The following is a 25,599-nucleotide window of genomic DNA, read 5'->3' on the forward strand; positions in this document are numbered from 1 at the left end:
TGCACTTAGATGCATGGATAACAATGTGTTTATATCCATTGTCAAAACAAATCTTTGTTTTTTATTTGAAAAATAAAATCTGGCCCGGAATTCTACAGCCTTTGGGGTTCTCTGCGCCCACCGGCAACGCAGTCCCGCCCGCGGGCTTCCCAGTGGCGTGGGGGTGGGAAGAGAGAGTCCCACCGGGCAGCAGGGTAGCACACGTGCCTAGCACTGTGGCTTCACAGCGCCAGGGTCCCAGGTTCGATTCCCCGCTGGGTCACTGTCTGTGCGGAGTCTGCACGTCCTCCCCGTTGTCTGCGTGGGTTTCCTCCGGGTGCTCCGGTTTCCTCCCACAGTCCAAAGATGTGCAGATTAGGTGGATTGGCCACGATAAATTGCCCCTTAGTGTCCAAAAAGGTTAGGAGGGGTTATTGGATTACGGGTGAAGTGAGGGCATAAGTGGTTCGGTGCAGACTCAATGGGCCGAATGCACTGTATGTTCTATGTATCTGCCAGCGAACGGCGCGTCGTCGGGAAACAGGGGGCTGGAGGAAGTTGGAGAATCCAGCCGTTGATTTAGCTTGTGTAATTAAACATGTGAATACTGTTCGATGGCTTAACTCCATTCATCCCAATGCTGGAGAGAGAACGTTACCTCACATGAACCAGCAGTGAGACAATCAGCTTTTTAAAAAATAAATTTAGAGCACACAATTCATTTTTTCCAATTAAGGGGCAATTTAGCGCCTACCACTATCCACCGACCCCGCGCATCTTTGGGTCGTGGGGGCGAAACCCACGCAGACACGGGGAGAATGTGCAAACTCCACACAGACTGTGACCCAGAGCCGGGATCGAACCTGGGACCTCGGCGCGTGAGGCAGCAGTGCTAACCACTGCGCCACCGTGATAATCAGCTTTATCATGCCTCCCGCTCCCCTTGGCACAACCAGACCATTGGGAGCAACTGTCAATGATCAATTGTGTTAGATCCTTTGGTTCTATCTCATTCACACCATTTCTATTTTGACTTTTTAAAAAAAAGATGGGAGGGGCTTCATCCTTTTAGTTGGCAAGTCGGATAAATCTGAAGGTTTATTAATAGCATAGCTTCATATCGAGATTCCAGTCAAACGACACAAGCCGGGGAGTTCCAGCACCGATAAGCTCACGTTAGTTACAACAAGAGAAGCACAATATTGGCTCGAGGAGAATGTTCAATTGCCCAAATTGAGAGGCCATTTTGTTTTTTGATTTTCTCCTGAATTAAAAAAAAAAAATCTCAAAGCGTAGATTGTACCGAGATTATTCGGGCAGTGGAAGAAGATGGAATTCGAGTAAAGCCTTGAGAAACCAGAAATCAATTTTACACAACCTGAAATGACTTATTGCACAATTTGGGACGACAAAGTCACCAAACTACAGGCGGATAAATTCTTCACGTTATACCAGCCCAAAATCTTTTGAGGAAAAAGCAGAAACAAAACGCTCCGTGGTTTTCTCTTGGGATAAGATAGCTGTGGTCAGGTTAGAAGGTTCCTGAAACTCCCGTTCTGAGTTGTGGGGAAGGGGAAAGATGAGGATTATTAAACTTGTTTCATAATGCAAGAATAGCTGGTGTTACAATTGCTCACATTGAAATGTCCGGCAAGGGACTTCGCCATGACTGGTTTATTTTAACATCTATGCCCACGTACTGAAAGCTGGAGATGGGTGCCGGGAGCCGTTCAAATGACGCTCGACTTCGGTGGGAGCGGAAGATCATGCCGGTGCGGGGAGGGGGCTAGGGAATTCCGGCCATAGAAGATATCGCACAGAATGAGGCCATTCGGCTCGACTGCAATGTATTGGTGTTTACTCTCCACACGAGAGTCCGCCCCTGTCATCTGCCCCGCTTCAGTCTTTCCACACATCTTTCTATTCCCTCTTCTCTCATGTACTCATCTAGTTTCCTGTGGAGAATATTTAACCTATTTGCCTCAGCCACTTCTGTGGCGTTCCAAACTCCAACCGCACTCTGAGTGAGGAAATCTCTCCTAATTTCCCAACTGGCATTAGTGGTTAAAGAGGCAATGTTGAATCAATCACATTGCTATCCATCTCTCGACGGATGAGAGTCAGGAGAGGTGTAAAATTAATGGCTGGCCCATATTGCCTGTTTTACCTTATCGCCCAGAGCTTAAATTAACCCTGGTATTTTCATGTCCACTTTACTGCTGTTCTGCCAATGACTAGAGCTAAAGAGCAACATAAGGCTTGCAACAGACGGCCATTACACTAGTTATGAATAACAGTTGATGCATCTCCTCCTTAAGATACTTTACCAAAGGCGGCACGGTGGCACAGTGGGTTAGCACTGCTGCCTCACAACGCCGAGGACCCAGGTTCAATCCCGGCCCCGGGTCACTGTCCGTGTGGAGTTTGCACATTCTCCCCGTGTCTGTGTGGGTTTCACTCCCACAACCCAAAGATGTCCAGGGTAGATGGATTGGCCACGCTAAATTGCCCCTTCATTGGAAAATAAAAAGAATCGGGCAATTTAAATGTTTTAAAAATTAAAATAAAGATACTTTACCAAATTCCATTAAACACTGGGATGGGGCCCTCTCCCTGATAGTAGCACAAACCTCTGGCATCCCTGTATGTTTGCCAGTCTCGCTCACTATCTTCGGGGGAGGAATAGGGAGAAGTTTAGGAGTGGAAAAGATTAAAGAAAGACAGCTGTTTCATAAATATCAAACAAACTGTCCTCAAGGTTACTCCCATTAATTTCCTCTCCTCTCCTGAAGACTTTAAATTCAATTTACAGCAATTTGATTGCAAAATATGGTATGGTAGCATAGTGTTTATATTATTGGACTGGTGTCCAGAAACACGAGTTCAAATCCCACCGTTGCAGTTGTGTAATTCAAATTCAATTCATTTAATTAAAAATCACTATTAAAAGCTAGTAAGATGGCCATGAAACTACAGGATTGTTGCAAAAACCCTTCTAGTTCCCTTGAGGGAAGGAAATCTGCTGTCCTTAACCAGTCTGGCCCACACGTGACTCCAGACCCATAGCAATGTGGCTGACTCTGAAATGACCCTTGCAAGTCACTTAGTTCTATTCGAAATGATGGCTCATCGCCACCTTCTCAAGGACAAATAGGGATGGGCAATAACATTGGCCTTGTTAACAACACCCCCATTCCATGAACGAATGACAGACAATGCGCACCTAGGGGGCATCAGTAAGGGTCACCCTTCACCCTGTTCAGAGTGGATGCAAGTATCATCCGTCAGAAGCCTAATAATGATGGGTAGGAAATGACTTGAAGAGAGACGGGCAGAATTCAGCACCTCTGCCACAAGTGAATAATAATGGAATTTTCCTTCTCCCCTCTTGTCCCCACCTCAGCCTTGTGTGCCGTGGAAAATTCCGGAATAAATTGCGACCTGTTCTCTCGTATTTCTTTTTTTTTGGGAGCCAAAAGAATGAGGAAATAAGGAAAGATGTGGACTCCAGTAACCCTACTCCTGGGAAGAGTAGGGGTGTTAAGCTTAAATGGGACAACAGCACGGAGAACATCTTTGGGGGAGGGGAGTGTTGCAAGCATCTATGCCGACACTTACACGACAAGCCCAGCCTACAGGCCCCGAGTACCCGGGAAGACAGGAGTCAATTCAACCTGATTACAATCAGAAAATAGGCGATGAAATCCAACTGCAGCACAAGCCAATGACACAAAACATTGAAAAAAAAACAAGTCGCCATTTATCAGTTGCATACACAAATTCTTCTTAAATATAAGAAAATATTTTAAAAGAACCCAAACAGATAAGGAATTCAGTAACCACAACACGACAGCTTCACAGAACAAAGAAGGGGCAGGCCGGCAAGGGCTGCTTACATTGACGCCAATACTACAACCCTTCACATCGACTGTTCACAAGTGATACAAACACACTGTACTTCTCATTCACTAACAGAGACATACAGCTGAACAGAGGGATTAGATTATTCGGTCTCGTTTTTTTATTTTAAATGAATCCTGAACTATTGAGGTTTTGGTTGTTGGCCTAGTTAAGTTAGGCACCCACTCCTCGGCTTTCGTAGGCCGAAGAGAGAGAGAGTTTGGCTTTGACAGTTTGGTTGCAGAGAATGATAATTTGGTTCAGTTATCGTTTTGGTGGACACACAAGAGTTGTGCAGCGCTAAGAGTTCACTTCCAATTCGATCGAAGTTTGGGGACGCTCAGTTGTGCTTGGTTTTCATGGCATGTCTGCAGAGAGCAGGCACGACACCAGTTCACTTCTAGAAGTCGAAGGATTGGAAAGGGGGGTGGGCTGAGCAAAGGCTCACCAGTCCTGGAAGAGAACCGTGCCAAGGAAAGGAAATGAAGACAATTGTTCTCGCATCCTCCACTCCATTTAAACAGGGAACAGGAGATTTCACTTCAACCTTAGAATGAATTGAGCTCAGTGTCAAAATCAGCCGGGAGTAAACAGGAGGGGTGGGGGGGGGGAAGGAGCAGGAAAACTGGGCAGAGGTCATTAAACACACTGTTATCAGAAAGATGGGACCAGGGACATCAAACGCAATGGCGGGTCAATCTATTTTCACCAGTTCAGCTCAGACTTCGGACTTCAAACAGTGATTGCTTTCCACATAGAGGATGGCGAATGGGATTGTTTTTAAGAAATGAATCGACACATCACAACAGAGCAGTGATAGATGGCGCTGGAAAGTGATGGCATTGCATGTTTGATCAATCAGTTTGCACATTTGCCAATCATGCAGGGGCATGGTAACCAATTGTCCTTTCATGGATTGAGATAGGGATGCCTGGAGCCTTCAGGAATTGAAAATGAGCCTGCAGGACACTGCTGAGAGTAACATTACGAAGACAAATCATGGAGCCATGTGCCCCCCACCCCACCCCACTTCTACGAACACATTTCTTCAGTTTTTTAAATGATTCAAAAAATTGGAGATGGGAAGAATTGAGTCAAGAGTGATCCAATTGGCTAATGAAGAGTTTCTGTACCTTCCGATTGGCGATGGGAAGACAGCATGCCACATGAATGAACTTGTTGGGCGGCCAATGGTGGGGGGGGGGGGGGGGGGGGGGGGGGGAGGCGGCTTGAAGCAGGTAAGTAGCATTTCCAGGGATACATTCAAGCAGAATTGTCAATAATAATAAGTGTATTGTCACAAGTAGGCTTCAATGAAGTTACTGTGAAAAGCCTCTAGTCGCCACATTCCGGCGTCTGTTCGGGGAGGCTGGTACGGGAATTGAACCCGCGCTGCGGCATTGTTCTGCATTACAAGCCAGCTGTTTAGCCCACTGTGCTAAACCAGCCCCTTTATGCCAGGTTTAGGGTAAATAGAAGAGGCGATAGACCTGTCCCTGGGCTTCGGTCACACTTTTCCGTCGAGCCAGTTCGGGGTGGGTGGGGGTGGTGGGGGGGGGGGGGGGGGGGGGTGGTGCGGTTGCAGGCCGAGACCTGGGAGGCAAATCTTCAGCTACGGCAATGCCAGGCTAACCTTCGACACAGTTGCCATAAATGTTGGAAGATTGGGTGAACAAAGGTCGCTTTGTCCGACTGGTGAAGAATCATCCGATCGGCCTTTCAGATTGGCAGGGGAAGGTGGCGAGCCAGGAGGATGGCTGTACCAGGTTGCCAGTAGCAGGAGCACATGGCCATGAGGGCTGCGCAAGAGTTCATGGGGATGAAACCTTCAGGGATACATTGCAATCAAAGTTGGCAATCCGAAGAATGCACCTTGCGGCCCATTCTCCATCTTTTACAATTTTGTTTTGTTCAGTATGGAATGGTTAAACCTCATCAGTGAGAACCTGTGGTGCCACAAGCCCAAGAGGTTAACACTAGCCCTGATTCTACACCCTTGCTGGACCACTCAAGGGCAACGTCCTGATTCATCACAGGCTAAATGTGTACCCTTACTGTAAACCTTTCAATGGACCATTCAATTCTGCCGCCTCGTGCTATTTCTGAAATGCAGCATTCTTAAGATGAGGGAGTGATACACCGTGGCCCGAAGTAACATTTGAAGAGCTTGAGAGCCTCATCCTTGGTGGTTTAGATATTGTGTGAACTCTTCAAAGGGTTGTAGCTAAAGCCTACACTCAACAACGATGGGCTCATGGACATCACAGATTTATGAACACTTCCTCTGCATTTTGCAATCGGATAAATAGTGGGCCGGGATGAGATGGAGATTCGATTCTTAAAAGAACACTCCAATGTTATCTGAATCCTGTGTCATTCTCCCAAATCATTCCCATTCGCCCATTTCTGAGTATCCCGCTCCTAGCCATTACCGCTTGTTTCCTAACTCCCGTGGGCCTAGTGTGGTAGCTCCGGAGAAGACCCAACCAACTTCAGTGGCTTGGTTGAAATTTTAAAAAGACAATAAAATCCACCAATATTCAACTCAGCAGTTACAACAGGTTCTTAGCAAAGTGGCGCATCTGTCTACAAAGATTAAAAATGTTTTTTTAAAAGTTGTTGCGTTTTGTAGTATCAAGTCCCGTGGAGTTGCTCATATACTGCAGGTCCTGGGGCACACAAGGTGGGCACTAGTTTAGTGACAGATAGAAGCAATGGCAGTGCCCATGAAGTGTGGAAAGCGGAGGGGTAAAGGTGGCTGGCAAGTTTGGACGGTTCTGCTGGGAAATCAGGGCTCAATGTAGGCACACCAGTCCGATAATTAGTCCGGTTTAGTTGTTTTGAGTGTCACTGATAGAGATGCGGGTACCGGAAACGGTAACTGTCATGGCCGCCACGGGCCTTTGGATTTGCAATCTGGTTGGGTGTTGCTGGACCATTCAGAAAGCAAGGAGGAGCTGTGTGTCTGCAGAGACACAAAACTTAAGTTTATAAATAGAAAAGTCCCACATTCAGACAATTGGAATTATGCAGCATTAAATAAATTACACACGGCACTGAGGGAAAAGCCAAGATGCGACCTCATGGAGTGGGACTCATGCATAGCAACAATGGAACTCAACTCCGATTAACAGATGAGGGCAGCAACAGAGTTGCTTCAGAACAATCTAGAATATTCCATATGAACTGAGTTAACATTTCTTGGACTGGAGCTTTTCTTTCCCAAGTAAGCAAAAACAAAAGTCTCCGGGTTTGAAGATTAATATTTGAGTTGATGGTTTCACATAAGCTGGACACTGTCCATCTCCCTTCATCCCATCCCCCAAATCTAAACAGAAATGGGCATCACTGTTGAAGGTGATGTGTGGTTAATTCTGCATTAATCTCATCATTGGCAGTAGGCTATGAGTTGGCCTCAACCAGCGTCATCAGACTCTTTGCTGAAGAGAGGGGGTGGGAAGTGGGGGGTGAGGTTCAGGGATCTAAAGAGTGGAGGGAGGGATCTTTTGGTGAACTTGAATAATTGAGGCGTCACCAATATCCGAGGAACAATTGTTCTTAATCTCATGCCTTGTGTTTCCTTTCGATCTTTGGGATCAGCAACTTCCCCCCTCCCCCGCCACTAGCCCGTCGCTCATATGTACCAGAAGGTAGGTGTTATTTTTAGTTTGCCAAGGGAAACATTCTTTGGCCCAAGACGTTAACTTTGTCAGGTACTTGTCTAGCTCCACCTTTAACAAGAGTGGAGATAACCAGAGACGATGCGGACATCCAAATATCTAAACCGCTGACGATGACACATTTACCACTTCAGCTGTTAAAAGTTATGAAAAAAAATTAGATTGCGAAGAACAACGGTGTGTCTGGAGCTGGCCATTGTTAGCCCACAACATGGGCTGTTCACTGGCCTTCAGGAGATCACAAGGGAGGTGATGAATTACTTCACGAGGGGGTCAGTCATTACAAAATGTACAAAGAGCAGTTTTACACGCAAAGACCACCCCTTTCCCACCCTCCTTTCTCCCCATCAGAACACTGACAGAACAGTCGCCAACAATGGCTTGGCCCTTGTGAGGGGAATGTAGTAGCTCGAGGGAAGAGCAATCCGTGTTCAAATCTCTTGTGGGCACCTGGTAAGAGAGAGGAAGACAGGTGATTTCCTTTTATACACTCGATACCAATCTGAAGGGGGATGCACAGGTCAAAAAACATTCCTTCGCCTCCCTTTTCAACACCAGCAAGGAGAAACCATGTTCCTTTGACATTTTTTTTTTGAAGTCGTAAGTTCTAATCTCTTGAAAGAGTTCCATTTTTATCAAGAGGTAAAGAGTGTTTTGAATATGTAGAATTTGATTAGATACCCCACATCCAGTTTGATTGCACAGGCGAATGTTTACCTTTGTTTTTGGACTGCAGAGCAAGATAGAGGAATCTTGTGGAACCGTGCGGGTAGGGGGAGGAAAAGAGGTGTACAGGAGGCTTTTACTGTCCAGCTTCAAAATGTTCCTGCGACCAACACGTAAAATGGCATTGTTTCTGGTGAATTGATTCAGCAGTCCGCACCCTGCATTGCCAGGAGTCTTGCTGTAGTTTATTTGTGATCTGCTGGCTTACATTACAGTCGAAGCATTCAAGAAAAGCTTTATTTGTCCCCCCCCCCCTTCGGTCGGATATCAATTTCTTTTTTTAAATTAAAAAAAAATGTATCTTTGAAAGCAGAGGCCTCCATCTGATATCGAACCCTGCGGCCAGGACGGGGGTTTTGATCCCAGTGTCTCCGTCGGTGTGCGGGTCAGAGGTAACGTTACTGCACACTGGCATCCGGGGCAGCTGGGGTGGCGGATCTGGACGTCACGGTGGACGGGGGCACCTTCTCCAGAGCCGGGCTCTTCTCGCCTTTGGCAGCCTTAGGGACCGAGCCTCCTGCGGGCAAGGCCTTGGCCTGGGCCTGCAGGCTCTGTCCGCAGATGCGGTGGTGCTTTTCCCAGTCTTTGTGCTGGCAGAAAGAGCCGCAGTAACGGGCTGCGTTGCAGCCGCTGCAGGTCTCGCTAGCTTTGCGTCCACAGTTCCAGCAGCTCTGCGAATAGAAGAGAGAGGTCAGGCCTGGGGTTAAAGGTCAAACTTTCTTTTCTCTTAAGAAAAAAACGTACCCGTCTCTAAACCATAAATATATAGCAACGTAATTGACGAGGAGGATGTTATTTAATTGGGGATGCCCACTGAAGACTGGGTGGTGGTCAGTTCCATCACAACTCCTCAGGTACTGAAGCGGCCTGCATCGGCATGCGGCAAGACCTGGACAACATTCAAGCTTGCCCCGACAAGTGGCCAGTGACATTCGCACCACAAAAGTGCCCAGGCAATGACCATCTCCAACAGGAATCTGACCATTGCCCCGTGACATTCAATGGCATTACCATCGCTGAATGCCCCACTATCAACATCCAAAACTTTTTTTAAAAAGAAGAAATTTAGAATACCCAATTATTTATTTTCCCCAATCAAGGGGCAATTTAGCACGGCCAATCCACCTACCTTGTCCATCTTTGGGTCGCGGGAGTGAGACCCACGCCGACACGGGGAGAATGTGCAAACTCCTCACGGACACTGACCCGAGGCCAGGATCGAACCTGGGTCCTCAGTGCCGTGAAACAGCAGTGCTAACCACTGTGTCACCCTACATCCAAACCTTAACTGGACGAGTCATATAAATATCGTGGGTACAATAGCAAGTCAAAGGCTAGGAATACCGTGGCAAATAACTCACACCCTAACTCATCAAAGCCAGCCCGCCACTTACAAGGCACAAGTCAGGGGTGTGGTGGAATACTCCCTAGTTGTTTGGATGAGTGCAGCTCCCAACAACACTCAAGAAACATGACATCATGCAGGACACAGCAGCTTGCTTGATTGGTAATCCACCTACCAGCAGCACACACAATGCACTTTATACCAGATGCACTGTAGCACCGACCAAGGCTCCTTCAACAGCAGCTGCAGAACCCCCTACCTGCACCACCTAGAAGGACGAGGGAGGCAAGCAAATGGAAACACCACCAACTGCAAGCTCCCCCACGCACTTGCTCACCATCCGGACTTGGAAATAGATCACCATTGTCGCTGGGTCAAAATCCTGGAACTCCCTCATTAACAGCATAGTGGGTGTACCTACACTAAATTATCTGCCTCAGTTCAAGAAGGCAGCTCACCAGAACTTCCATCAGTGCAGACAGGCTGGACAATAAAACGTGGCCTTGCCAACAACACTCACATTCCACTTCAGTTGAGGCCTAGAGCAGTAGTGTAATGGAGATCACCATAGACTAGCCAGGCCAGGGGCACAGTGGTGGGGGTGGTTCAGTACACAGATGTTTCATGCTCGTAAGGTTCAATTCTACATTGGGTAGTGTCATGGCAGTGTCCCTTTAAGAAAGGTTTTGTCTTATCACATGGCTTCAGTGATGTCATTTTGTGGGTGGAGCTGGGCTCTGGCTCTGTGAGGTGTTTTGGTTTCGCTTTCAATTTGACTGCTGTGGACTACAGAAAGGAGAAAGAACTGTTTTGGCCCGCGTCTCTATTTTCATTTTGAATATCTGTTCCAGTAAAAATCACCTTGGTGGCGGCTTTAGAGATATAATTGCTTTCTGGAAGGAATTTGAATCTGCTGGTTGAAAACAGGGTCAGAATCATAGGCACTAAGACCAGTCTTAGTCAAGTGAGAATGCAGTGTGCTGGGCCACGCCTTTGAATATGGGTTTTTGGTTTAGTGGATTTTGTTTTTGAATTGGAACAGTTAAGGGGGAATTCATAAAGTGTAATGTATAGATTACTGTCGCTGGCTGGTGTCTTTATGTTTGTAATTGGTAAAAATTCTTGTGGTGCGTTTATATATAAATGTTAACTAAGTTATTAGAATAAAACTTGTTTTGATTAAAGTGTCTGGAAAGACTGTTGAATCACACCTGACGGGAAGGCTCTTGTGCTCACCCTAGCCAAATTCAGGTTGTAGATCAGATGAACTCCAAAATATACTTTGGTGTTTCTAAACCCTGGCCCATAACTGTAGTACCTGAGGCACTGGATCAAAGAACAAACAAAGAACAAAGAAAAGTACAGCACAGGAACAGGCCCTTCTGCCCTCCAAGCCTGATTTGACCATGCTGCCCGTCTGAACTAAAATCTTCTACACTTCCTGGGTCCATGTCCCTCTATTCCCATCCTATTCATGTATTTGTCAAGATGCCCCTTAAACCTCACTATCGTCCCTGCTTCCACCACCTCCTCCGGCAGCGAGTTCCAGGCACCCACTACCCTCTGTGTAAAAAACCTGCCTCGCTCATCTCCTCTAAACCTTGCCCCTCTCACCTTAAACCTATGCCCCCTAGTAATTGACCCCTCTACCCTGGGAAAAAGTCTCCGACTATCCACTCTGTCTATCTCCCTCATAATTTTGTAGACCTCTATCAGGTCGCCCCTCAACCTTTTTTGTTCCAGTGAGAACAAACCAAGTTTATTCAACCTCTCCTCATAGCTAATGCCCTCCACACCAGGCAACATCCTGGTAAATCTCTTCTGCACCCTCTCTAAAGCCGCCACATCCTTCTGGTAGTGTGGCGACCAGAATTGAACACGATACTCCAAGTGTGGCCTAACTAAGGTTCTATACAGCTGCAACATGACTTGCCAATTTTTATACTCAATGCCCCAGCCAATGAAGGCAAGCATGCCGTATGCCTTCTTGACTACCTTCTCCACCTGTGTTGCCCCTTTCAGTGACCTGTGGACCTGTACACCAAGGTCTCTCTGACTGTCAATACTCGAGGGTTCTACCATTCACTGTATATTCCCTACCTGCATTAGACCTTCCAAAATGCACCACCTTACATTTGTCCGAATTAAACTCCATCTGCCATCTCGCCGCCCAAGTCGCCAGACGATCTAAATCCTGCTGTATCCTCTGACGGTCCTCATCGCTATCCGCAATTCCACCAACCTTTGTGTCGTCTGCAAACTCACTAATCAGACCAGTTACATTTTCCTCCAAATCATTTATATATACTACAAACAGCAAAGGTCCCAGCACTGATCCCTGCGGAACACCACTAGTCACAGCTCTCCAATCAGAAAAGCACCCTTCCATTGCTACTCTCTGCCTTCTGTGACCTAGCCAGTTCTGTATCCACCTTGCCAGCTCACCCCTGATCCCGTGCGACTTCACCTTTTGTACCAGTCTGCCATGAGGGACCTTGTCAAAGGCCTTACTGAAGCCCATATAGACAACATTCACTGCCCTACCTGCATCAATCATCTTTGCGACCTCCTCGAAAAATTCTATCAAGTTAGTGAGACACGACCTCCCCTTCACAAAACCATGCTGCCTCTCGCTAATACGACCCCTTGCTTCCAAATGGGAGTAGATCCTGTCTCGAAGAATTCTCTCCAGTAATTTCCCTACCACTGACGCAAGGCTCACCGGCCTGTAGTTCCCTGGATTATCCTTGCTACCCTTCTTAAACAAAGGAACAACATTGGCTATTCTCCAGTCCTCCGGGACATCACCTGAAGACAGTGAGTATCCAAAGATTTCTGTCAAGGCCTCAGCAATTTCCTCTCTAGCCTCCTTCAGTATTCTGCGGTAGATCCCATCAGGCCCTGGGGACTTATCCACCGTAATATTTTTCAAGACGCCCGACACCTCGTCTTTTTGGATCTCAATGTAACCCAGGCTATCTACACACCCTTTGCCATACTCAACATTCACCAATTCCTTCTCTTTGGTGAATACTGATGCAAAGTATTCATTTAGTATCTCGCCCATTTCCTCTGGCTCCACACATAGATTCCCTCCCCTGTCCTTCAGTGGGCCAACCCTTTCCCTGGCTACCTTCTTGCTTTTTATGTATGTGTAAAAAGCCTTGGGATTTTCCTTAAACCTATTTGCCAATGACTTTTTGTGACCCCTTTTAGCTCTCCTGACTCCTTGCTTAAGTTCCTTCCTACTTTCCTTATATTCCACACAGGCTTCGTCTGTTCCCAGCCTTCTAGCCCTGACAAATGCCTCCTTTTTCTTTTTGACGAGGCCTACAATATCCCTCGTTATCCAAGGATCGCGAAATTTGCCATATTTATCCTTCTTCATCACAGGAACATGCCGGTCCTGAATTCCTTTCAGCTGGCATTTGAAAGCCTCCCACATGTCAGATGTTGATTTACCCCCAAACATCCACCCTCAATCTATGTTCTTCAGTTCCCACCTGATAGTGTTATAATTAGCCTTCCCCCAATTTAGCACATTCACCCGAGGACCACTCTTATCCTTGTCCACCAGCACTTTAAAACTTACTGAATTCTGGTCACTGTTCCCGAAATGCTCCCCAACTGAAACTTCTACCACCTGGCCGGGCTCATTCCCCAATACCAGGTCCAGTATGGCCTCTTCCCTAGTTGGACTACATATTGTTTTAAGAAGCCCTCCTGGATGCTCCTTACAAACTCTGCCCCCTCCAAGCCCCTGGCACTAAGTGAGTCCCAGTCAATATTGGGGAAGTTAAAGTCTCCCATCACAACAACCCTGTTGCTTTTACTCCTTTCCAAAATCTGTCTACCTATCTGCTCCTCTATCTCCTGCTGGCTGTTGGGTGGCCTGTAGTAAACCCCCAACATTGTGACTGCACCCTTCTTATTTGCACCCTTCTTATTCCTGATCTCTACCCATATAGCCTCGCTGCCCTCTGAGGTGTCCTCCCACAGTACAACTGTGATATTCTCCCTAACCAGTAGCGCAACTCCTCCACCCCTTTTACCTCCCCCTCTATCCCACCTGAAACATCTAAATCCTGGAATGTTTAGCTGCCAATCCTGTCCTTCTCTCAACCAGGTCTCTGTAATGGCAACATCATTGTTCCAAGTACTAATCCAAGCTCTAAGTTCATCTGCCTTACCCGCAATACTTCTTGCATTAAAACATATGCAATTCAGGCCACCAGTCCCGCTGTTTTCAGCAACATCGCCCTGTCTGCTCTTCCTCAGAGCCATAGTGGCCCTATTTCCTAGTTCTCCCTCAATTTTTTTACCTTCTGAACTATTGCTCCGGTGCCCACCCCCCTGCCATACTAGTTTAAACCCTCCCGTGTGACTCCCGAAAACCTCGCGGCCAGGATATTTATACCTCTCCAGTTTAGATGCAACCCGTCCTTCTTATACAGGTCACACATGCCCCGGAAGAACTCCCAGTGGTTCAGATAACTGAAACCCACCCTACTACACCAGCTATTTTGCCACATGTTTAGCTGCTCTATCTTCCTAATTCTAGCCTCACTGGCACGTGGCACAGGGAGTAATCCCGAGATTACAACCCTTGAGGTCCTGTCTTTTAACCTTCTGCCTAGCTCCCTGAACTCCTGCTGCAGGACCTCATTCACCTTCCTGCCTATGTCGTTAGTACCAATATGTACCACGATCTCTGCCTGTTTGCCCTCCACCTTCATGATGCCCACTATCCATTGAGACATCCTGGACCCTGGCACCAGGGAGGCAACATACCATACTGGAGTCTCTTTCACGTCCACAGAAGCGCCTATCTGTGCCCCTGACTATAGAGTCCCCTATGACTATTGCTCTTCTGCGCTTTGACCCTCCCTGCTGTACATCAGAGCCAGCCGTGGTACCACTGCTCTGGCTGCTGCTGTTTTCCCCTGATAGGCTATCCCCCCCGACAGTATCCAAAGGGGTATACCTGTTCGAGAGGGGGACAACCACAGGGGATTCCTGCACTGACTGCCTGCCCTTCTGGTGGTCACCCATTTCTCTGCCTGCAACTTGGGTGTGACCACATTTACATAACTGCGATCTATGACGCTTTCCGCCACCTGCATGCTCCTAAGTGCATCCAACTGCTGCTCCAACCGAACCATGCGGTCTGTGAGGAGCTCCATTTGGGTGCACTTTCTGCAGATGAAGCAAGCCTCCCGGACCTGCCACATCTCACAGTCAGAGCACTGCACCCCTCTAATTGACATTGCGTTAATTAATTAGTCAAGTAAATTTTAATTAAAAAAAAGTTACTGTTAACTATATGTTTCCTAGCACTAGATTTCTACTATAAATGTAAAAGCTAAATACAGTACTCTCCGATCTCTGGATTAGATACCCCTCTAAATTATGATTAAGTAATTAATTAATTATGTTTAATTAGTTTAACAATGTTTAATTTTTAAATTTAGTGTAGATTCCCTATCAGCCAATCAGGTCACAGCTTTCCTGTGACGTCACTTTTCAGAACCCCCCCCCCCCCCCCCCCCCTCCTCCTCCTCAGTCGGATCAATCAGAATAGCAGAATATCTATCATTTACCTGTTCCCAAGCTGCTCCCCGGCTCTCTGTCTCTCACTCCCGAAAATGAAGGCCGCTGGAACCTGGGGGTAAGATGTTATATCACCTACCTTCCCAGGGTGCTCCCTGGTTTTCTCTCTGCTTCCCGGAATGCACTCTAGATCTCTCCCTTCTGATTACCAGTTGCAAAGCCAAACGAAGGAAACAGAACAAAAAGGGAAAGAGCACCTCCTCCCAGTCCGAATTACCACACTGAACAAATTACCAAGTTGCAATTCCCACTCTGGCTGTGTCTCCTTCACCTGCGCAATCAGCCTTTGTTAAAAGAGGGGTCATTAATGCTTCAGCGCACCAAAGCTTGCGCGGTCCGGGGATATGGATGAAAGGAGAGCCTACCTCACTGGTGTCTTCCTGCTCATTGATGACGGTGAATGCGTCTTCGGCCGCTTGGCGCTTAGCATCCGCTATCTTCTGCTCCATCTTGGCCCTCTCTGCCGTTATCATCTCGTAGGCTTTCTGCTCGGCCTCCGTCACTGCCTTCTGCAACTGCGACACAGCTTGACGCTTGACCTCGTTCACTGCCTCCTCTGTTTGTCAGGGAGAAACAGAAATACCGCTGAGAGATGGCAAGATACCAAGCGGGTACTCAAAACTATGAGGGGGTTTTGATAAGAGCGGATGAGGAGCAACTGGAGAGTTGCATCTTAATGGACACAAGTGCAAGGCAATTGGCACAAAGAATTCAGAGGGGGAGATGAAGAGATTCTTTTTTGGAGCATAGGACGGCAGGAGCAGGCCATTCGGCCCCTCCAGCAAGAACAGAGATTTGTTACAGTCTGCTTGCACTGCCCGAAAGCGAGGTGGGAACAAATTCATGATAACTTTGATAAACATGCATGGATTACTCCTGTGCATTGCAATGTTCCTCAGGTCGTCAAAAGCTTGCGTGAGGCTTTGCCGATCTCCACAACAGCAGAGGTTGATAAAATGATTCTTCACTTGACGCAGACAAGTTGTATTTATATAGCGCCACTAGCCTAAACAAGCGGGTCCCAAGATGTTTCACGGAGGTACCATGAGGGTCTGTACTGCGCTGTAATGTTCAGGCAGATTGATGGTTACTGAATTAAATGGACTGAAAGATTAGCCTTTGACTAAGTGGATGTTTGACTCTACACTTAGAACGTCACTCAAATGGACACAATTGGCAGGGTACATCCAGACCATTCGGTTACTTTAATTCCATTTAAACCTCGCAAGTGTTAGAATCAGAAGAGAAATAAATAAATGACAGGTGCATGGCACCATTGTTATGCAGTTGCCACTTGCAGATGGCACTGCCACACTCACGCACACAGACACGTTACACACACTGACACACACACAGACACATCACACACAAGACACACGCACAGACACATCACACAGGCACACACATACATGTCACACAAACACGTCACATACACACCGTCTCACAGACAGACACATCATACACACAGACATGCACACACACCTCTTACATATACATACACACAAGCATGCACACACACCTCACACACACACACAGGCACGCATACATGCCTCACACACACGCAAGCGCGTGCACACACAAAAAATTTAAATGCCCAGTAGGTGTCAAGGTGCAAGGGCAGAGTCACACTTGGTTCTGCTCTCAGTTGGCAGATGGTGCATCTTCTGTGGGTGACAGTTTTCTTCTCTCTATCCTCTGCTCTTTTTCTCCTCGCCTCCTAACGCCCCCGCAAAATGGAACGCTGTGCCTAGCAGAAAATGCCAAATCCTGCTACCCAACCTACCAGCTGTCGAGCTAGCCAAACGCCAAAGGAAATATCAAACTGCAAACTTACATTAACTTTTCTTTCCTCCTGCTGTCTTTCCCTCTTCCTTTGTTTGGTTCCCAGTTCTTGCTTCCTAATACCACATACCTTCCTTTACCTTAGACCACCTCTTTTCCCAGTGGGAGAGAGGTGTATAATGGGCTCCCAATTCACTGTCACCCACTTCACATCCCCCCCCCCCCCCCCCCCACCCCCCCCCCCCCCCCCCACCCTCCTTGCCTGGCGATACACAGGAGGAACCCAATTTATTTCTCACACACACACACCAGTAAATGTGGTTTATAAACACAGCACCTTCAGGCCAACCTTCAAATTCTGAAGTGCGTAATGCATAGAATTACTCAGAATGTACAGTGCACAAACAGGCCATTCGGCCCAGTTAGTCCATGCTGCAGGTCGTGCTCCTCACAAGCCTCCTCTCACCCCATCTTTATCAAGTTCACCTACTTCCTTTTCTATGGTGCATTTATCCAGCTTTCTCTTAAATGTATCTATTCTATTCACCTCAACTCTCCGGATAAAGATGTTTCTCCTGAATTCCCTTTTGGATTTTATAGTGACTATGTTGTATTAATGTCTCTGGCTTTGCTTTCTCCTTTACATGGAAACACCTTCTCTAAGTCTGCCCGACCAAACACTTTCAGAATCTTCAAGACCTCTATCTGGTCACCCCGCAGTCTTTTTTGTTTCTTGAGAAAAAAAAAAGAGCCCCAGCCTTCAATCTTCCCTGGTAAACATTGGGTACTGCGCCCGAAAAGCAGTTCAACACGCGCGGCGCGGTGTGGCCGATAGAAGTCGGGAGACCAGCTCGCAACGCCTCGCAAGAGCCAACGCGATCTCGCGAGACGTTGCGATGTAAATTTCGGCCATTGTGGGCGGGATGACTTATTTTAGCAAATCTGCATATTAGAGTGAGATAGAACATAGAACATTACAGCGCAGTACAGGCCCTTCGGCCCTCGATGTTGCGCCGACCTGTGAAACCACTCTAAAGCCCATCTACACTCTTCCCTTATCGTCCATATGTTTATCCAATGACCATTTGAATGTCCTTAGTGTTGGCGAGTCCACTACTGTTGCAGGCAGGGCATCCCACGCCCTTACTACTCTCTGAGTAAAGAACCTACCTCTGACATCTGTCCTATATCTATCTCCCCTCAATTTAAAGCTATGTCCCCCTCGTGCTAGACATCACCATCCGAGGAAAAAGGCTCTCACTGTCCACCCTATCCAATCCTCTGATCATCTAGTATGCATCAATTAAGTCACCTCTTAACCGTCTTCTCTCTAACGAAAACAGCCTCAAGTCCCTCAGCCTTTCCTCATAAGATCTTCCCTCCATACCAGGCAACATCCTGGTAAATCTCCTCTGCACCCTTTCCAATGCTTCCACATCCTTCCTATAATGAGGATAGCTCATTCGATAGCTAACCTCACTTTAATGTGCCGGTACCCGAGGCGTGCGATCGATCCCCTTTGCCCTGGAAACCTTGGGTGAGCGCCGTTCAGTGCTGGTCTCCACAAACGAGGACCAGACGGCGCTCGTGAGGGTCTCCCAGGGGATCGGAGGGCCCCATGTGCATACACTGTTGGTGCTACCCTGGCACCTTGACGGTGCCACCTGGTTGCCCAGGTGGCAGTGCAGCTGCCAGGGTGACAGCCTGGCACTGCCTTAATGCTTTGGGGCTGTCAGGGGTTGTTTCGGGGGCTTTTAGAGAATGGAATGCCATTTAAAAATGGTGCGAGGAGCTCCTCAGTACCTAAAACAGGGCTGTGTGTGGCCTCGGCCGCGCACGAGGCAAAACGTTTTCTCTCTGAGTGTTGAGAGTCTTTGGGCCTGAAAGGATGGTGGCAACAAAGTCTTGGAATATCTTTGAGGCAGGGGTGGATAGATTGTCTGTAAGCAAGGGAGTGAAGGGTTATCGGGGGGAGGCAGTGGGCGGGATGCAGTTTTGAGCCATGATCTGTGTCATAATATACACCAGTATATCATGGTGCAGACACACACACACACTGATGGACATACAGCAAGACCAATCAACACACACAACACCGCAGCCAATCACCAGTTAGAGCACACTCACTATAAAGACAGAGGGCATCAGAGTTCCCGCCCATTCGGGATGCAGCCTCTTAGAAGGACAGAGCTTACAGCTTACAGCACAGATCTTCACCATGTGCTGAGTGCATAGACTGGTTAGGACAGGCATAGGTCTTTAGTTTAATCTAACATCGTGTTAACCCACAGTGAAAGTATGTTCAACAATTTCTGACTGAATAAAATAGTGTTGCACTATTTTAAGTGTTGGTGGCCTGTATGTGTTCCACGGATCCAGAGCACCCAGCACATCAATCTGATTAAATGGTGCAGCAGACTCGAAGGGCTGAATGGCCTCCTTGCTCATATACTCAACATGTTCTTAACACCACAGCTATGCCAAGAGGCTCAATAACGCAATGTGGGCTTCCTCCACGGGAGTATCACTCATTGGGAAAGAGAATCCAGCACTGCCCAGTATATTGTTCAAAGGGAAAGGAAACTAAGGGTGGAATTGAAATTAAATTAAATGAATATCGCTTATTGTCACAAGTAGGTTTCAAATGAAGTTACTGTGAAAAGCCCCTCGTCGCCACATTCCGGCGCCAGTTCGGGGAGGCTGGTACGGGGAATTGAAACGTGCTGCTGGCCTGCCTTGGTCTGCTTTCAAAGCCAGCGATTTAGCCCTGTGCTAAATCAGCCCCCCCCCCCCCCCCCCCATGGGTATTTTCTGACAGCAGAGGCGGCCCACCATTCGCCAGTGGTGGGATCTTCCAGTCCCGCCGATGTCTACAGGGTTGAAGGGCGTCACGGTAGCACCAGCACAGTGGTTAGCACTGTTGCTTCACAGCGCCAGGGATCCGGGTTCGATTCCCGGCTTGGCTCATTGTCGGTGCGGAGTCTGCACGTTCTCCCATGTCGGCGTAGGTTTCCTCCGGGTGCCTCCCACAAGATGCGTGACGGGATTCTCCCCTAACCGGCGGGGCAGGCCGTTCCGGCGCCGAGGAGTGGCGTGAACCACTCCGGCATCGGGCCACCCGGAAGGTGCGGAATCCTCCGCACCTTCAGGGGCTAGGCTGGCGCCAGCGGGTTTGGCTCCGCGCAACCAACGCCAAAGGGCCTTCGCTGGCTGGCATGAGTTGGTGCATGCGCAGGAGCGCCAGCGTGTACTGGCGTCATCCCAGCGCATGCGTAGGGGTGGGTTCTTCTCCACGCCAGCCAAGGCGGACCGTTACAGCAGCTGGCGCGGGGGGAAAGGAGTGCCCCCATGGCACAGGCCCGCCCGTGGTTCGGTGGACCCCGATCGCGTGCCAGGTCAGCGTGGGCCCCCCCCCCCCCTCGGAGCCAGAACACCCCCGAGCTCCCCCGAGGACTCTGCAGGCCGCCCGCAGAGTCAGGTCCCGCCGGTACGGACCTGGTTTGATATACGCCGGCGGGACCAGCCGAAAACGGGCGGCCACTCAGCCCATCACAGAGCGGAGGATCGCCGGGGGGGGGGAAGGGCCACTGCCAACGGCCCTCGACGCGATTCCCGCCCCCGCCGAAAAACCAGCGCCGGTGAATCCGGCAGCCGGCATCGGGGCGGGATTCACGTCGCCCCCCCCCCCCCCCCCCCGGCGATTCTCCGGCCCGGCGGGGGTTCGGAGAATCCCGCCCATGCTGTTAGGTGAATTGGGCATTCTGAGTTCTCCTGTGTCCCCGAACAGGCACCGGTGTGTGGTGACTAGGGGATTTTCAGTTACTTCATTGCAGTTAACGCAAGCCTACTTGTGTCACTAATAAAGATTATTATTGTGTGCCCTCCACTTTCCGCTGCACGAGAACATCCCATGGGGTTAGATTCAGTCTGGCTTACCTGCCTTTTTCCAGATCTCATCTGGAACATAGCCCGTTGGTCTGTGAGTGATCTCTCGTTGAAGCTCTGTGGAGATAGAATTAAACTTCATGTAAATCTGTTATCCAGCTTCTCCACAAGACAAGCTCAACCCCCCACCCCACTCGGTAAAGGAAATCCGCCACAAAACCATTCCCTTTCCAGTGAAGAGGGTTGGCCCCAGCTCCTTCATCCCTCACTTCAGGTCAACTATTCAAAACCCAACCGTATAATTCATTTCACTCAATTAAAAGGAACCTGGATCTGCGTCTAAAGTGCTGTAACCTGCAAACCTAAGGACCAAGTGCCGAAAAGTGGGATTTTTTTGGCCGACGCAGCCACGATGTGCTGAATGGCCTCTTGCTGTGCCGCAATTTTCTATGGTTCCAAATAGAGAAAAGGTTGATGCAGAATTGATGTGTCCCTGGTGGCAAGGTGGTTAGCACTGCTGCCCGACAGTGCCAGGGACCCGGGTTCAATTCCAGCGTTCGGTGGCTGTGTTTGAGTTTGTACGCTCTCCCCGTGTCGGCGTGGATTTCCTCCGAGTACTCTGGTTTCCGCCCACGGTCCAAAGATGTGTGGGTTAGGTGGATAGGCCCGCGATGTGCAGGTTCGATAACCGGGATAGGGCAAGGTGGACGGGTGGTTGGGCGAGTGCTCTTTTGAAGGGTTGGAGCAGACTCGATGGGCCGAATGGCCGATTTGGCAGCCGGCTTTCCATTTAATCGCCCATTTTACATCCTCTGTGATGTCCATTTCCGCTGATTTCACCGCCATCCAATTCACGCCATCTCGCACGGTGCAAATGGCCACCTTTCATTTCAGTACCTCTTTCCCTTTCTCTCTTACACTACTAGTACCTCTGCAGCAATTTAATTAAATCCGTGTCCTCGTTAAAGCAGCCACCGAGGGCAGCGCAGCCTCTGCCCTACTCACCGGACTGAATGGTGTCCGTGCTCCCCGGACTGAGTCGGAGGTGGCCGCTACCTCCCTTTCGCACATCCTCGGTGTCATTGTAACGCCTCATCCAGTAGTTCAGCTCCTCCCGGTCAGCCTCCTGGCACCTGCAGAGGACCGACAGCGAGCGGCGAGTCTTCTCCACCATGTCCATGATGCAATTCAGGAGCTGCAAGTAAATCAAATGCTTTTGGTCTCTATCTGATTTGGCTCCACTGTGGACAACAAAGGTACCGGCGGGATTGTGCAAAACCCAACTCGCGTCAACTGTTTCCCCCCAGCCTGCTGTCTGGAGACAGAAGCATTGGCAGAGAAAGAGAATCTCGCTGCCGGCAAGTGTAGGCTAGGCCACATTGTGTCCCAACATCAGCGAGCGAGTAAACGCTAGGCAGGCAGTACTATCCCAGGACTCACTGCTGCAGGGAAAGCCTCTGGGGCGGGATTCTCCCATTCGGCATCAGAGTGTCCACGCCGTCGGAGGCTGGAGCAGCGTGAACCGCTCCAGCGCCGTGCTGGCCCCCTGTAGGGGCTAGAATCGGTACTCCCCAGTGGCCCGTTCACGCCGTCGTTGAAACGCGACGGCGTTTCCGACGGCGTGGACGCTCTGCCGCCGAATGGGAGAACCCCGCCCCATGTTTCCAGGGCATCAGCCTGGATCTCTGGATTACTAATCAAGTGGGGTCACTGCCATCATCTCCCCCTAGTGAGTAGGGGACCCGTAGGGCAAGTTGCTAAAGTGGCTAAGAAGGCATTGGCGTTGCATGGGTTCATTCATGGGATAGAAGGGCACAGACACTGCACTGAACCAGCCCGTGCTTGCAAAGCTCAGAATATTGTGCCCTAATGTTAGAGAAAATCCTGTAATTGGGCAGCATTTGCTGAACAATCCTGAGTGTGCCAAGAATTACACTAACATCCAATGTAAGATTATCAGTCAGGCTCACAATGCATCTTACTGATGCTTGTTAGAAGGCAGGGATCGGTCCTCTGCAGGCGAAAGGACTATGCCCAGACATTGCACCTTGGGGGTGAGGCCAACTGATGTGGAAAGGAGACTCACGAGGGAGATACCACCAGCATTCCTGCCTGCGGCTCAAACAGGGTTATCTGCCACTCCTCCCCTTTGCCCCTGAACCCCTCCCGTCAGCCTCAAAATGGAGACAGGGTGGGAAGCAGTCCTTATAAGCAGCCTGAACTGGGGTGAGGGCTGACGGGTCACCCTCGGCCTTGACCGCCACGTAAAATTACAGACAGGTTGGGGGCAGGCCAGAGGAAGAGTGAGAGGAAGGGCTCCTGGGGAATTTTAAAAGTTCCCTGCCTGCAAACCCTCCAATGGGGATCTGGAAATCTCGATTCCCTGTATCAGTGAGAAGGACAAGGAGAAGGAGGAGCAGCACCTACATGATCCAAATGTTTCCATTCCTCAGCCCACTCCCGATCGGTCAGTCGATGGTCAATCATCTCTTCCTGATATACTCCACGGGATCCTCCTGTGCAAATAAAGGAAGGAGGGAAAAGTGAATGGCCTGGAAGTTGCATGTTGCCTATAATCTTGTGTATGAAGGTCGTGTCAATCCCTTGAACACTCAAAAAAATCTCTTTGCAAAGCTACACCCAATGTTTCAAGTGTATAATATGAGGCACCTGGGAAGTTAAACAGTGGCCACCAAAACCCAGGAAAAATCAACACAAGGACTGGTGCCGACATTCTGTCTGAATTCAAAGTGGACACATCACTTCACCATGATAGGAGAATAGTTTGCAAGTGAATGGTCTGCTCTGATGAGAACTCTCAATACCACAGTGAAATTTCACCAGCAAAATTACACCGTTTCCATGCTTGCTTCCCAACTGTTGTATGTCTAAAAAGATAAAACAACCCTTACTAGATCCCAAGTCAAGTGATGAGCAGTGAAACTAGACGGCAATCCTTGATAATAGGTTTATTTACAGAATGCAACATTATACATTTCTGCCTTCTACCTACTGACCAATAGTCTCTATTTATAAATGCTCTTTGTACTTAAAACAATGCCCATCATCATATAATTAACATACCATTAACAGCCACAAGATTGTTCGAAGGGGGAAACAAATATAGCTTGCTCCCCATGTGACTCCATTCCGGAGACTGGTCACTCGTGTGCAACTCTCTGGTAGCTTGCCCAGGAGATCGTTCTTGGTAGCGATGGTCAACTAATTGATTGTAGGTCGTGACAAGGAGAATTCCAACTGGGTTATCCTATTCTTAATTTCTCATTCCCCCCCCCCCCCACCCCCTCGGGGCCGTTGGACAACAATCAGTACTGGAGAACCAGGCTGATCCATATTTTCTCTCCCTCTTTCAAGATAAGGGCACTGATGTCAAGTAGAACGCCCAATCCTCTCAGCCATGACTTTGTTTTGTAGCAGCCTTGCCTTTTAGTCAGAGGGTCGGGGGTTCTAGTCCCATTCCAGAGACCCGAGTTTATCTAAGCTGACCCTCTTGTTGCAGTAGTGAGAGTGCTGCACTGTGGGAAGGTGCCCTTTTCAGGGCAGATGTTAAACCAAGGCCCCGTCCCATCCCATCCAAAAACATTTGCTGTAGCTCAGCAGTAACATGCTCGGCTCGGAGTCAGAAGGTTGTGGGTTCAACTCCCACCTGAGAGACTACAGCAAAAAGTAGAGGCACTGTCAATGGACTAGTAACCCAGAAACCCGGGGCTACGCTCTGGGGACCGGGATTCGAATTCCCACCATGACAGATGGTGCAATTTGAATTAAATTAAAATCTGGAACTAGAATTCTAATGATGACCATAAAACCATTGTTGATTGTTGCAAAAACCCATCTGGTTCACTGATGTCCTTCAGGGAAGGAAATCTGCCATCCTTACCTGGTCTGGCTCACCGGTGACTCCAGACCCACAGTGATGTGGTTGACTCTTAAATGCCCTCTGAAATGGCCGAGCAAGCCACTCAGTTCGAGGGCAATTAGGGGCGGGCAATAAATGCTGGCCCAGTTGGCGATGTCCACATCACCATGAATTAATAGAAAAAAACAAAAGTCTAGGCTGACACTCGAGAGCAGTACTAAGAGAATGCAGTGCTGTCATTCAGATAAGACATTAAACAGAGATCCTATCTGCCATCTTAGAAATGAAAGTACATTTGAAATGTACTTCATTGGACATAAAGCATTTGATGAGAGTCTGGATCGCTATATAAATGCAAGTCTTTCTTAGTGCAAACTATGCACCACATCATAGAAGAATGTGCAATCCACAGACTCAGTGTAGGCCTAACTGCTCTTGACACACAGCAGGACCAGAAGAAACTGCTTGGCTTAGGGCCTTTGCATTCGCTAAATAAATAAAGGTTAATGATGTGCTATGCTGCTTCGGATAACACAGGCTGCTACTTGATGCAGTCTTAACTAAAGGATGCTCCAGCCTCTCAAAATGAGTTCAACGTGTTTATTGAACAATTAACACAGTTCTCAAATGAGCTTGACTCTCTGCTAATCTAACTGTAGTAACTCAGTCTAACTGTAGCAGCTTGCTCCAAGCCCCGTGCTGGGGTGTGATGCTGCTGATCAACCCTGTCTAACTCTCTCGATGTCTGTCTGTGGAAAGAGGCAGGGTGTGAGTGCCTCATCCCTTTTATAGTGTTTATGTCATGCCCCCTT

General features: G+C 48.6%; 1 protein-coding gene across 4 annotated transcripts in view; it reads right to left on the reverse strand.

The window, feature by feature from the left end:
* Positions 1-3,716: 3,716 nt before the first annotated feature.
* The window catches only part of LOC140428579 (protein CBFA2T2-like), a 181,102-nt gene continuing 159,219 nt past the window's right edge, over positions 3,717-25,599 (reverse strand). For all 4 annotated transcript variants that reach the window (XM_072515213.1, XM_072515212.1, XM_072515211.1 and 1 more), the window contains 5 exons: positions 23,335-23,423; positions 21,913-22,102; positions 20,959-21,024; positions 15,606-15,796; positions 3,717-8,956 (listed from right to left, as the gene is read on the reverse strand). In XM_072515213.1, coding sequence (XP_072371314.1) covers positions 8,684-8,956; positions 15,606-15,796; positions 20,959-21,024; positions 21,913-22,102; positions 23,335-23,423 — 809 coding nt within the window. In that variant the 3' untranslated portion in view covers positions 3,717-8,683. The remainder of the gene's footprint in view (positions 8,957-15,605; positions 15,797-20,958; positions 21,025-21,912; positions 22,103-23,334; positions 23,424-25,599) is intronic.

The sequence above is a fragment of the Scyliorhinus torazame genome, chromosome 8 (genome assembly GCF_047496885.1).
Source record: "Scyliorhinus torazame isolate Kashiwa2021f chromosome 8, sScyTor2.1, whole genome shotgun sequence".
In the NCBI taxonomy this organism is placed as follows: Eukaryota; Metazoa; Chordata; class Chondrichthyes; order Carcharhiniformes; family Scyliorhinidae; genus Scyliorhinus; species Scyliorhinus torazame.